This window comes from Saimiri boliviensis, chromosome 6 (assembly GCF_048565385.1).
Source record: "Saimiri boliviensis isolate mSaiBol1 chromosome 6, mSaiBol1.pri, whole genome shotgun sequence".
Classification (NCBI taxonomy): Eukaryota; Metazoa; Chordata; class Mammalia; order Primates; family Cebidae; genus Saimiri; species Saimiri boliviensis.
In genome coordinates, this window is record NC_133454.1 from 61,558,708 (window position 1) to 61,573,329 (window position 14,622).

Below are 14,622 nucleotides of genomic sequence, written 5' to 3' on the forward strand. Positions count from 1 at the left end.
CAAAAGATCCTCTAGGCTTGGCCTCCCAAAGTTGAGATTACAGGCGTGGGCCACCTTGCCCAGAAGTTGACTCTTGACTGTAGTAAAAGTTGGTAACTAGAGTTACAGATTCTTCACTGTTTGCTTCTGATCAGATTGTTCATCCAATTAAATTGCATTGTCCCTAGTTAGTTGCCTGTACCTAATTAATATGTCATATAATTATTTATAGTCATGATGTAATGAAAATGGACAAAAGCTGAAAGCCATGACCCATATCCTTAGCCACATAAACTATAGGTTGTTCCATCTATTTAGCACTTCAGGAGAATCTGTGAACCCACTCACGATAGGAGTACATGGAAAAGTCTGGCTAGTGGTAGATGCAGGAGGAAGGGTGATCGACAGAGCCCAGAGAAACTATGAGCACGTCCTCACCAGGCAGGACTGTTTCACTTCTGTGCTCATGGTGAAAATACTTTCCATTTATTTATTATTTACTTGATAGGTATGATTAAAGACTTGATAATTTTATAAAATACTTGGACAAATTAGGAAAAGAATTTGGCAAATTGAAATGTTTTCTGAATCTGCTCAGGTGGTTCCATGGAAACAGATCCTTATCTGAGCATTTCACTGTTAGAAACATACACAATGGAAGTTTATTTGGCTCAGTTCTGGAAGGTGAGAAGTTCAAGAGAGAGGAGCCACATCTAGCAAAGGCCTTCCTGCTAGGATATAACATGGCAGAAGGTAGTACATGGAGAGAGGGAGGACAGCAAGAGAGGGCCAGACTCACTTTTTTTATTTTTATTTTTTGAGATGGAGTCTCGCTCTGTTGCCAGGCTGGAGTGTAGTGGCACAATTTTGGCTCACTGCAACCTCTGCCTCCCAGGTTCAAATGATTCACCTGCCTCAGCATCCCGAGTAGCTGGGACTACAGGCGCACGCCACCATGCCCAGCTAATTTTTGTAATTTTAGTAGAGACAGGGTTTCCCCATGTTGGCCAGGATGGTCTCGATCTCTTGACCTCATGATCCACCTGCCTCAGCCTCCCAAAGTGTTGGGATTACAGGTGTGAGCCACTGCACCTGGCCCAGACTCGCATTTATAACCGATGCATTTAGGATAACAAATCCACTCCCTCAATAATGACATTAATCAGTTCATGAAGGCACGGCCCTCGTGACCTGATCACCTCTTATTAGGCCCCACCTCCCAACACAGTTCCACTGGGGTTAAGTTTCCAATGCATGAACTTAAGGGGACCAATTCAAACCCTTGCAAATGGTATTTCACCGGCAGGCTAGGGATCAGATATTTTGAATTCTCTTCATCCCAAGGGCCACTTGGTCTTTTCAGTCGTAAAGCCAGCTTCCCACCTGAAGTTGGTATTATAGTTCCTCATTAGTACTCGGGGATATTTACATGTATTCAAAATGAATCTGAAAAGCAGTTAGTTAAGTAAACCATATGTTAGGAAATAGGTCTGTAAAAGTGACTTATACCTATAAATGCAACACTTTGGGAGGCTGAGGTGGGAGGATCACTTGAGACCCCAGGAATTCAAGACTCACCTGGGCCACATAGCCAGCCCTCACATCTGCAAAACAAACAAGACGTCGATTCTTAGAACTGATTGGTGTTTGATGTGTTTTAACAGTTGCAAATTACAAATTTTTAATTTAAAAAATGGATTAAATTGTTTACGTTAACCTTTTTTGTATACTGGAAAGTCTTTATAATAAACCTATGAACAAACTGCTGAATCATGGCATGTAGAAGTTAAGTGGTTTTTCCTAAATTCACAAACAGCTGTACAAACACCTAGGATTAGAAAAGGAGGTGCTAAACCGCAATGAGGACTGTGACTCAGTGGTGCTTTCCTCAATAAGGAAAGATGGACGCAAAGTGTTGCCTTCTTACCTGGTGCCTGATGAGAGGGTAGTTATTGCTCTGCTTTATACCCCAGCTTCCCTTTAATACCAACAGTAAATTCACAGCCCTTGGCCATGTTTGTTTTCTTCATTCTATAAAAATGCGCACTTTAGGAAGCTTACACTGGTTTGCGTTAGTAGTGTTTGTTGATCACTTGCTCCATGCTAAGCATTGTGCTAAGTACTTGGCATGTATCATCGCATCTTCCTTATTACATTCTTATGAGATAGATAATATTTTATCTCTGTTTCGAATACAAAATATTCTTTAAAAATTTACTACTGCATTTAAAACAAGTGACTTACCGCCGGGCGTGGTGGCTCGAGCCTGTAATCCCAGCACTTTGGGAGGCCGAGGCGGGTGGATCACGAGGTCGAGAGATCGAGACCATCCTGGTCAACATGGTGAAACCCCGTCTCTACTAAAAATATAAAAAATTAGCTGGGCATGGTGGCTTGTGCCTGTAATCCCAGCTACTCAGGAGGCTGAGGCAGGAGAATTGCCTGAACTCAGGAGGCGGAGGTTGCAGTGAGCCGAGATCACGCCATTGCACTCCAGCCTGGGTAACAAGAGCGAAACTCCGTCTCAAAAACAAACAAACAAACAAAAAAAAAGTGACTTACCAAAGCACTTTGAACTAATTTTCTTTTTTCAAATCCCCCCTCAGCGTACCAGTAATGTTCGATCCACATTTTTCAAGGACTGTTTATATGAAGTATTTGATGACTTGGAGTCAAAAATGGAAGATTCTGGAAAACAGCTACTTCAGTCAGTTCTCCACCTGATGGAAAATGGAGCCCTTGTATTAACTACAAATTTTGACAATCTCCTGGAACTGTATGCAGCAGATCAGGGGAAACAGCTTGAATCCCTTGACCTTACTGATGAGAAAAAGGTAAAAAGTAAAGCGTTGGTCCCTTCTTCAGGCTAGTGGATTGTATCTTCATCAGAAAAGCTGTTTTCTAGTTGGTATATTGGTATTTATATAGAGCTAGAAAGGAAATTTTTTTTCCCTGGTTGGACTTTTGGTTTTTCTTTTTTCTTTCTTTTTAAAGATCAAATCAATATACAGTAAAATGCATAGAACTTAAAAGTGTTTAGATCTATGACTTCTGATAATTTCACCCTTTTTTAAAGCAAGATTAGGGAAAGTCATTTGAACTGTAAGATCTCTTTAGCACTTGACAATATTGAGTGGTATAATATTGATAATACTGATTTAGAGTTCTTAGGATACATTTTTTTTTTTAATGGCATCTATTGGAAATGTCTGAAAACTACTTTATACTGATGGGAAGAGCAACTTCCAAGCCAAGCGATGGCTGAATTGAGGTTAATGTTTAGTGGAAACCTCCAAAGACTTGTTTTAGCATAGCCCATACTGTACCTACCATAATAATCGCATTATAGATGTTGATGTGTGTCAGCTAATGAGATGAGTTCTTAAAGTCTTATTTGTCCTATTCTGTGATTTTTGTAATTTTCATTCTATAATTTGTTTTCCTCAGGAATCTGCCTTTATGTCCAATTTAGAGCCCAGCTAAGTAGAGTTGAATAGATAATTGATTCAACCACTGGCATTCAATACCACAGTATTGCCTCTGCCAGAGTGGTAGTCATAATATCACTCTTGTGGTTTTGCTGACCTTGAAGGCAGGATTTAAATTAAATTGAATTTAGAGAAAAGTTGCCCCAGGAAGACTAGTTTTCTCTGGCCCAAATGTCTTCCACCTACTCCCTCATGTTCTGTATGGTCAGCTGCTTCTTCAATTGTAACTCTCAACTTAGGGGTCACCTCCTGAGAGACTTTCTCTCTGACCATCCTATTTAAATTGGATGCATATTTTTTGATCCAGTCTCTTGTCCATTTCCTTTGTAGCACTTAGTATAACTTGCTGTTTTGGGGAGTGTTTTTGGCTTTTTTTTCTTCTCTGTTTTTTAGAGACAGAGTCTCTCTTGTCTCCCAGGCTGGAGTTCAATGATGCGATCTCAGCTCACTGCAACCTCCTCCTCCCGGGTTCAAGCAATTCTCCTACCTCAGCCTCCTGAGTAGATGGGATTACAGGTGCCCGCCACCATGCCTGGCTAATATTTGTATTTTTAGTAGAGACAGGGTTTCAACATGTTGGCCAGGTTGGTCTCAAACTTCTGACCTCAGGTGATCAGTCCACCTCAGCCTCCCAAAGTGCTAGGATTATACCCAGCGCAGTTTTTATCTTAGCTGTTTGTCTGTTTTCTGACTGCTTACCCCATAGGAATAGTAACTTCACTTGGACAGTTGGTCTTCCTTACCCTCATAGCTCAAACACAACCCTCATGTCTCAAATACGATGGATTTAGGTGCTTGGTAAATACTTTTTTGATTAATAAATGACTGGGCTGAGCACGGCAGCTCAGGCCTCTAATCCCAGCACTTTGGGAAACTGAGATGGCAGGATCACTTGAGTGTAGTTTGAGACCAGCCTGGGCAACAGAGCAAGACCCTGTCTCTACAAAAAATTTAAAAATTAGCTGGGCATGGTGGTGTGTGCCTGTGGTCCCAGCTATTCCCAGCTACTTGGGAGGCTGAAGCAGGAGGATCAATTGAGCTGAGGAGGTCATGGCTACAGTGAGCTGTGATCATGCTATTGTACTCCAGCCCGGGTGACAGAGTAAGATCCTGTCTCAAAAATAAATAAATAGACTGGGGACAGTGACTCACGCCTATAATCCCAGTATTTTGAGTGGCTGAGGCAGGTGGATCACTTGAGGTTGAAACCAGCCTGGCCAACATGGTGAAACTCAGTCTCTACTAAAAGCACAAAATCTCGCTGGGTGTGGTGGTGCACACCTATAGTCCCAGTTACTCGTTACTCGGGAGGCTGAGGCAGGAGAATCACCTGAACCCGGGAGGCAGAGGTTGCAGTGGGCCAAGATTGTGCCACTGCACTCCAGCCTGGGTGACAGAGCGAGACTGTCTCCAAATAAACAAACAGATAAATGATTGAAATTTTAAAACTAGCAGCTCAAGTAGCTTCTATGCTGTTTGTAATAAAATTTCTGGAGATTATGACCTAGTGTGTTCATGGATATCAGAAGCATAAGGGCCTTTTAAAAGCTGAGGATATCTGTCAGATTTGATGTTTTCCTTCTCATTTCATCCTTGGGCCTCCAGATTTACATTGTATTTTTAGCCCACATTAGGGGCAGTATTGCAGTCTGTTGGTTAAAGACATTGACTGGTAGTTAGAATGGGGCCTAGTAACATTCAAATTCTAAATCTCTATGCCTCTTGGCTACTTTCCTAATTCATAGCCTATTTTTTCTTAATGTGATAAGAATAAATGTGTGCTCTCTGCTGTCCTTGGGAAAACGGAGCCATGGAATCAGGTGGCTATTGCATTCACTGTCGTCTAAATGATTCTTCTTCACTGGCAGCCTTTTAGGTTCCTCCGAGGTGACTGAAATGATTTTTCTGTCACTTATGCATTGCTGTACAAGTAATGGCCCTGAGACTTTGTGGCTTATAATAATAAATATCTTATCTCACCATGATAAAGTACATTAGCAATTTGAACTGGGCTCAGTGACTCAGCCGGCATTTCTTCTGCTGATTTTTGCAGCCTGTTCACATACCTGCAGACATCTGATGGCCGCACTAGGGCTGAGTGACATAAGAGGACCATACTTCCATGTCTGTCAGTGCAAGCAGTTGGCCAGGCCACATATGTCCTAGCAGGTTAGCCCAGGCTTCTTCAGTTTCTTCACATGGCAGCTGGATTCTAAAAGTAACACAAGAGAAGTAAGACTTCTTGTGCCAACACTTACCAAGCTTCTGCTTGTGTGTGTTTGCTAGTACCCCATTGGCTAAAAGTAAGCCATATGGTTAGCCTGGAGTCACTGCAGTGAGGGGCCTCACAAGGGCCTGGATGCAGAGGCTTGATTTCCTGGGGCAAACACTGAAGCAGTTGTCCATAGCTCTCATGCATGTCACCAGTGCAAAGGGTTCCTGTTGTTTCTGTAAATGATGACAAATTCTAATTTTTGATTGTTACTTTCAAAGAGAAATCACCAAATTTGCTGCCGTCATTCTTGACAGTCATTCCTGAAGTGGAAACTTAGACTACATCAGGTTTCGCATTCTTGTTCTGTATCATGAAGCTGGAGAGTTATATCAGAAGTCTAGTCTTCAAAACAGCCTCTTGCCCATTGTGACCTTTAAACAAGTGCTCAGCCCTGCCAAGCTGGTTGGGCTATATGTGTGTTGTGCAGGTCCTAGAGTGGGCTCAGGAGAAGCGGAAGCTGAGCGTGTTGCATATTCACGGAGTCTACACCAACCCTAGTGGCATTGTCCTTCATCCAGCGGGATATCAGAACGTACTGAGGAACACCGAAGTCATGGTGAGTGGGGCTGATCTTGCTGGTCTCAGGAACTCCTTCCTGGGAAGTCTCTGTAAATATGCCATAGGTCTTAAAGGGGAACATCTTCTTTTCATTAAGTGAAAACAGAAGATCGGGACTAGGAGCAATGGCTTATGCCTGTAATCCTAGCACTTTTTGGGAGGCCAAGGGGAGAGGATCGCTTGAGGCCAGGAGTTCGAGACCAGCCTGGGCGACATGGCAAGGCTTTGTCTTTATAAAAAATAAAATTAGTTAGGCATCATGGTGTACACTGTCCTCGCTGCTTGGGAGGCTGAGGCAGGAGGATCACTTGAGAGCCTTAAATTCCTAGTCTCAAGTGAACCACTGCACCCAGCCTACAGTATACATTCTAATGAGATTTTGTATAAATGGCAATGGGTTTATATTGAATTAACCACACTTATTCACATTTATTTTTTGTGAAAAGCTTATTGATCTTTTGGGATGCACATTTTTTATTTGTTCAGATAAACATGTTCAAACCAGAATTATTCACTAGCCCCCAGTTCTGAGAATCTTGTATGCTATTTTCAGGACTGGGTCACATAGAATAATAGCATTTTTACATGACGAGGCAAAACATAGACCAAGAAAATGTATTGTCTAAAGCACAAGAGACTTTTTTTTTTTTTACCCATTCTTTCCCAGCATCTGCTATAACAGCATCCATCTCTGACATTGATACCTTAGGAAAAGTCATTTCTGTGCGTGTGTGTGTGTTTGTATGTGTGTATACATATATGTATCTAAGTATCAGACACCTTTGAGCAATTCTGATGATGGGATTATCTTCTTTGGTGATTCATGGTTCAGTTTTTAAGATAAAAAAGGCCAATATGGCCCAGAAATGGAAGGAGTAAGATATGTGAAGACCTGCTCTTTGCCTAATGACCTCTGAACACATAAATCTTAAAAAAGTAGTCCAGGTGTGGTGTCTTATGCCTATAATCCCAGCACTTTGGGAGGCCAAGGAGGGTGGGTCACTTGAGGTCAGGAGTTCAAGACCAGCCTGGCCAACATGATGAAACTCCATCTCTACTAAAAATACAAAAATTAGCCAGGTGTTGTGGCAGGTGCCTGTAATCCCAAGCTACTTGGGAGGCTGAGGCAGGAGAATCGCTTGAACCCAGGAGCTGGAGGTTGCAGTGAGCCAAGACCATGGCACTGCACTCCAGCCTGGGTGACAGAGTGAGACTCTGTCTCAAAAATAAAATAAAATAAGTAAACTACTGGCTGGCTGCAGTGGCTCACACCTGTAATTCCAGCACTTTGGGAAGCTGAGGCAGATAGATCATTTGAGGTCAGGAGTTCCAGACCAGCCTGGCCAACATGGCGAAACCCCAACTCTATTAAACATACAAAAATTAGCTGGGTATGGTGGTGTATGCCTGTAATCCCAGCTACTCAGGAGGCTGTGGCATGAGACTTGCTTGAAGTGGGGAGGTGGAGGTGGAGGTTGCAGTAAGCCAAGATCGTACCACTACACTCCAGCCTAGATGACAGAGTGAGATTCCGTCTCAAAAAAATATATAAAAAGTAAAAAAATAAACTACTGGACCAGTACACCAATACCAGCTGTATGAAACCCTGATTAGAGAGCCTACAGAAGAATGGCAGGTAAAGATAAAATTTTAGACCAATTATCACGTTACAGCAATAAGCAAGAGATCACACTCCTTGATGGGACCTCTCAACCCACTTAAGTCTTGGTGAATTGGTCATCACAGTCTGCTCAGTGCAGCACTGACCTTCTTGTTTCAGACTTGCCTTGTGTGTATCTTCACAATGTCAATATGTTGTATCTTTTCCTTCAAGAGAGAGATTCAGAAACTCTACGAAAACAAGTCATTTCTTTTCCTGGGCTGTGGCTGGACTGTGGATGACACCACTTTCCAGGCCCTTTTCCTGGAGGCTGTCAAGCATAAATCTGACCTAGAACATTTCATGCTGGTTCGGAGAGGAGACGTAGATGAGTTCAAAAAGCTTCGCGAAAACATGCTGGACAAGGGGATTAAAGTCATCTCCTATGGAAATGACTATGCTGATCTACCAGAGTATTTCAAGCGACTGGCATGTGAGATCTCCACAAGGGGTAGATCAGGTAAGGTGCATTTTGAAGCTGAGGGGAATCAGAGAGCAACAGCTCTTCAGCCTTTTGTGTATTTGTAATGGGCAAAAAAGTTCTTGCCAAGATGAGAAATGTAATGACTGATCAACTTGTAAAGGAGCTCACAGTCTTCATGTTAGACTAAAATGCCATTTGGATTATGGGAAAGTAGACAAAAAAGAATGCTCGAGCAGTTCAATATAGACAGGAAGAATGAAGAAAATACAAAGATGTTCAGCCTCACTAGTTACCAATGAAATGCAGTTCGAATTTAGATTACAAAATAGAGAAGAAAGATCACCCAGTTTTGGCTAAGGCTGTGAGAAAATTAATTTATTCATGGAGTATTTGTGGAAAGGTAAAGTTAGTATAACTTCTATGACTATAATATAATTTGGAGTATGTAGCAAAAATTTTCAAATCTTTGACCTAAAAATCCTATCAATACGATTTATCCTAGAAGAAATTTCTTAGAACAAGATAAGATGATTGCACAATCACACAGTTGTACAGCGATGCATGTGTGGGAATGTAATCGCCATTGAATGTAGTGGCAGAAAATTGGAAGGAACCTAAAGTTAGTAGAGAGATTTTACAGATGTGCCAATATGTATTTAATTGATGAAATACAATGAAGCCATAAAGGGGAAAATGTTTTCATTGCCATTAAAAAATGTCAGAGTCTTATGAGCAAAGGAAGAAAAAGCAGGTTGTAAACACTATGGTTAGCCACACTCATATAGAATTGTAGGTTTATTTTGTTTGGTACATGTAGAAGTATATCTGGAATGCTAAATTAACTGGCTCTCTTTATGTAGTAGTTAAGTGTTGATTTGTTTGTTTCTGTGTTGGCATCTTCTATAATGATTATGTATTATCTTTATAAACAGAAAACTAACTTTTAGAAATGCTATTTGGAAATGGGTAATGGTGGTATTCATGTCAGAGGATAGGGGTATCATTCACTTGGTATTCTACCTCTATATTCTAATAATAAAGAACAAAATGGTGATTAAAGATTCAGCTGGGCTGAGTACAGTGGCTCATGTCTGTAATCCCAGCACTTTGGGAGGCTTAGGTGGGCAGATTGCCTGAGCTCAGGAATTCAAGACCAGCTTGGGCAACACGGTGAAACCCCGTCTCTACTAAAATACAAAAAATTGGCCAGGTGAGGTGGCTCACGCCTGTAATCCCAGCACTTTGGGAGGCCAAAGTGGGCGGATCACCTGAGGTCAGGATGAGACCAGCCTGGCCAACATGGTAAAACCCCGTCTCTACTAAAAATTAAAAAAAAAAAACAAAAAACAAGGCATGGTGGCACGTGCCTCTAGTCCCGACTACTTTGGAGGCTGAGGCAGGATAATTGCTTGAGCTCTGGAGGTGGAGATTGCAGTGAGCCAAGATCATGCCATTGTTCTCCAGCCTCAGTGATGGAGGGAGACTACGTGTCCCTCCCGCCCCCACCACCCCCCCAAAAAACAAGATGATTAGTAGCTGCAGGCAAATCCCCAGTAACTCCACAAAACACAGACATTTTTGGTATCGGCTAAACTGAAGAATTCTTTTTCAAAACCTCACATTGAATAAAGCCAGGCTCTAGAGTATGGTTAGTCTGAATCATCCATCCAATTCTGAAAAAACTGCTGTTGTACACAGAATATTTCCTGAAAACTTATGTAAGTATTTTCATTGTCAACCTGAATGCATCTTAGGAGGGCAGAAGTACAGATAGTTTGGCCTGGTGTGGTGCCTCTAATCCCAACACTTTGGGAGCCCCAGGTGGGAGGATCACTTGAGGTCAGGAGTTCAAGACCAGTGTCAGCAACATAACGAGACCCTGTCTCTGCAAAAAATTAGCCAGGTGTAGTAGCACACACCTGTAGTCTAGTTGCTTGGGAGGCTGAGGCAGGAGGATCACTTGAGCCCGGGAGTTGGAGTCTGCAGTGAGCTATGATTCCATCACTGCACTACAGCCTGGGCGATAAAGCAAGACCCTGTTTCTAAAATAAATAGCATACAGGTAATTTAATAAACATAAAGTTTTCCTGTCATCCCCAGGAGAAGTGCAAATCAATTCATCCCCAGATTCTTAATCAGATTACTTCAGGTAGAATTCTCCTGTAATGAAAAATCACACAGCTTCTTCCATGGCTATGCTTTGATGGAACAAGATTTTTAAAAGCCATCACTATGTGAAGAAGCCTCTTTTGTGAAAACTATTTACTATTCTTTGTTGGAGATGAGTTTTTCTGGCGTCCTGCAGTGTTCTAGACTCTTCTGCTGTTGTTTGCCCACACTTGAGACTTTGAGTAGGCTTTTCTGTGGTACATGTTCTGTTTTTGTTAACAAGAGATACATATCCAAGTTCTGCATATTTCCTTTGATTCTATATTCTGAGGAAAGATGCTAAAATTTAAAACAGCAAAATCTCTCTGGATAACTGTTTGTGTTGCACTAAATCTTAGCAAAACATGTCTTTAGACTGTTGCATTACCTCACAAAGAAGCAGTAAGGTTCCTTCGTGCACTAAGATTACTCTGAGGAACCTTAACTGCTATTGTGGAATGGCACAGATTCTGTTATCAGCTATGTAGGCTTCCTACCAGAGTAGGAAGCTTTCCCCAAAGTATCTGTCATTAAGGTGTTCTCTGTCTTTAAAGAAAACCAAGGATTTTCAACATGGCCAGAGTGCTGTATGAGAATGGTCAGCTGAGTTTGTCATGTGAAATGTAGTACAACAGTTTCAAGTTAAAACCTACTTTCATTTTGAAACAAGTCAATCTTACCTTTCACCCTTACATAACGTTTTCAGTCTCTGTAGATACAGACTAATAAGAGGTTACAGGTCTCTTTGGCTGTTGTTTTGTTTTTTACACTGAGTGTTTGCTATGTGCCTGGCATCATGCTGTGTACTCACTTTTACATGGTGGAAATTGTCTTCAAAGGATTCTATAGTATGTAGTTACACATATTTTGGAAAAATCAAGCCATGGGACAAAGAAAAATAATCCTTATAATCCATTACCATACAAGCAGTCGTTTTGCTACTTTTTTTTTTTTTTTGGCAGTCTGGCTCTGTCACCCAGGCTGGAGTGCAGTGGCACAATCTTGGCTTACTGCAACCTCCGCCTCCTGGGTTCAAGTGATTCTCCCACCTCAGCCTTCCAAATAGCTGGGATTACAGGCGCCGGCCACCACACCTGGCTTTTTATATTTTTAGTAGAGATGGGATTTTGCTATGTTGGCCAGGCTAGTCTTGAACTTCTGACCTCAGGTGATCTGCCTGCCTCAGCCTCCCAAAGTGCTGGGATTACAGGCATAAGTCACCTCTCCCAGCGTTTTTTTTTTGTTTTTTTTTTTTTTTTTGAGACAAGGTCTTGCTCTTTCACTCAGGCTGCAGTGCAATGGCACAGTCATGGCTTATCACAGCTTTGACCTCCCCAGGGTCAAGCAATCCTCCCACCTCAGCCTCCTGACTAGCTGAGGCTAAAGGCACATACCACGATGCCCAGCTAATTTTTGTATTTTTTTTTTGTAGAGATGAGGTTTTACCATGTTGCCCAGGCTGGTCTCAGTCTCCTAAGCTCAAACAACCCTCCCGCCTCAGCCTCCCAAAGTTCTGGGATTACAGGTGTGAGCCACGGTCCCTGGCCTTGGTACATTTCTGATGTTTTCCCCATGTATTTTTCTCATAGTTGTAAACAAAGTATACAGTTTTGGTCCTTTTCACTCAGTAGTGGATGGTACATTTTCCCACATTTCTATCTTCATAACCACTATTTTAATTTATTTTTATATTCCAGTATGGGTGTTAGAGTTTACCTAATTATTCCTGTTAGGCCATTTCTGGCTTTTTTTTTTTTTTTTTTTTTTTTTTATACCATCTTAAGAGATGCCAGATACATCTGTATCCCTTCAGTTTTTCCAGTAATTTCCTTGGGATGCGTTCTCAGTGTAATCAGGTCAAACATCATGAACATTTCAGTGACTGATAAATATTGTTAAATTGTTTCTACAAGGGCAATACCAATTTATATATTTGAGTAACATGCATGTTCATGCTCTAATTGACCATATGTCTAATGATGATTTTCTTCCATGTGTTGTTTACTTTTTCTGAACTATTATCTATACCAGTGTTATCCAATAGAATTTTCTGCAGTCATAAGAATATTGTATAATCTTCACTGTCCAGTGTCATAGCCAGGAGCCACATGAGGCTGCTGCACACTTGAAATGTGGCTAGTGTGACTGAGGAATGGAATTTTTAATTTAATTTGAAACTAAGTAGCTGCATATGGCTAGTGCTACCATGTTTTATACTGTGGGAGTATTCTGCTCCTTTTCACTCTTCCATTTGAATTTGCTCATTCACATGCCATTTGCCCGTCTCTGTTGGGACTGAATTTTTACCTAAACTTGGCTCTCTAGACTGCTTAGGGACCGCAGACACACGTTGCCTATATGGAAAATGTTTTGTCTACAAGCAATCGTAGTGCACTAAGGAAACTCACTGCTTCCCGGTTAGGTAACGCAAGTCTAAAGACTCCAGTTTATCCTCTCTGCCTCCTTATCTTCCCAATGACTGTTTCATTTCTAAATGCCATCCTTTTAGTCAGACCATATATCCTCATCTCCCTTTAGCCTTCTTTTTGCTATTAATAGTTTTAGTTTTTCAGTCTAATGTCTGATGTTGATGTCCTCTATTTAGCAGGGATGGTGAGAGAAGGTCAGCTGAATGGCTCATCTGCAGCACACAGTGAAATAAGAGGTATACTGTTTCCTATTCTACTATTAATCACTCTGTAGCAGAGTCTTTCTAGGACTTGGCTAAGACTATAGAGAATGTTACTTTGGACCTCACATTGCCAAATTTAAAAAAACACTATAGAGAATAATTTTCCTCTCCTATCCATTAAGGATTCTATCTTTTCCTATCTAGTCTATTACAATCTAGTGAAATGATCAGTTAATTTTTTTAAAAAGTGCTGCTGGGTATGGTGGCTCAGGCCTGTAACCCTGCACCTTGGGAGGCCAAGGTGGGAGGACTGCTTGGGCCCAGGAGTTTGAAACCAGCCTGAGCATCATAGCGAGACACCATTTCCACAAAAAAAAAATTTTTTTAACTGCCAGGTGTGATGGTGTGTGTCTGTAGTCCCAGCTACTCAGGAGGCTGAGGTGAGAGAATTGCTTGAGCCCAGGAGTTCAAGGCTACAGTGAGCTATGATTGTGCCACTGCACTTGAGCCTGGGTGCCAAAAAACAAAATTTTAAATATATTACAAGATTCCTAGAATCTCCTGTCTTGCCTTCTGAAGGGTTAGGATTGACTTAAATAGCTGAAGCTTCCGATGCATAAACCTGTTTTGTGAAACTTCATTTTGTTCTCTCTTCTTTCTCCCCACAGGCTGTAGTACATGAGCAAGCTAGAGAAATCACCAGCGTTAGACCAAGCTGTTAGGCCCTACCATGGACGGTGTTTAACAAGTAAACTTACAAGAAGCCAACACAGCTCCCAGAAAGTACCAATAGCCAGAGGTTGAAGGGTGGGGTAGAAGCGGGAGGAAATGTTCCAGTGTAATCCTTCATGCCACCTGGTTCTTGATATTCTGCTGCCTGTTCAAGAATACAAGTGACAGCAGGACCCAAATGCAGCTCCTGACCCACTCCCTGGGCTGGACATGCTTGTGTCCACAGCACACTAATGTGATACCTCCACTGACTGGCTGCAGCTCTGCATGGACTTGGGGTCTACATGCCACGGAATCACTGTGGCTCTTGTTGCAGTTTTGTACTCTATAATTGGTTTTTCAATTAAGCTTAATGGCTTTTTTAAAAACATGACTTGAAGCTCTAGTTTTCTAGATCTTTTACAGTGTACAGTATTTTACGTAACTGAGCTGTATTAAAAGCTTGTTCATTTACTTGCCAGGACCCTGGCTCTACTTTTAGAGTCACTGTAGAAAACTCTCTTGCATCAAGGTACTAATAACAAGCTTAATTTTAATTACTCAAATTTTAAAAGTTCCGATCTTTCACCTTGGGGTGGACTGACCTCGTTCTCAGGACAACTGTTTACTTACCTGATTCCCTAGAATATTACCAACTTCTGCTGTCTTGTCCTTCTGACCATAAATAAGCCCTAGAACTATAGTTAGTGTGTTGTGGAATTTTAGTTTTGAATCCTGTATAAAAGA

General features: G+C 41.6%; 1 protein-coding gene across 2 annotated transcripts in view; it reads left to right on the forward strand.

The window, feature by feature from the left end:
* Positions 1–14,359, forward strand: part of FAM118B (family with sequence similarity 118 member B) — a 48,621-nt gene extending 34,262 nt beyond the window's left edge. Inside the window, exons 4-8 of one of the 2 annotated variants that reach the window (XM_039470527.2) lie at positions 2,586–2,813; positions 6,170–6,298; positions 8,135–8,420; positions 13,141–13,197; positions 13,833–14,359. In XM_039470527.2, coding sequence (XP_039326461.1) covers positions 2,586–2,813; positions 6,170–6,298; positions 8,135–8,420; positions 13,141–13,197; positions 13,833–13,846 — 714 coding nt within the window. In that variant the 3' untranslated portion in view covers positions 13,847–14,359. Of the gene's footprint in view, positions 1–2,585; positions 2,814–6,169; positions 6,299–8,134; positions 8,421–13,137; positions 13,198–13,832 lie in introns of both variants that reach the window. The other variant, XM_039470526.2, reaches the window with a different exon arrangement.
* Positions 14,360–14,622: the final 263 nt, after the last annotated feature.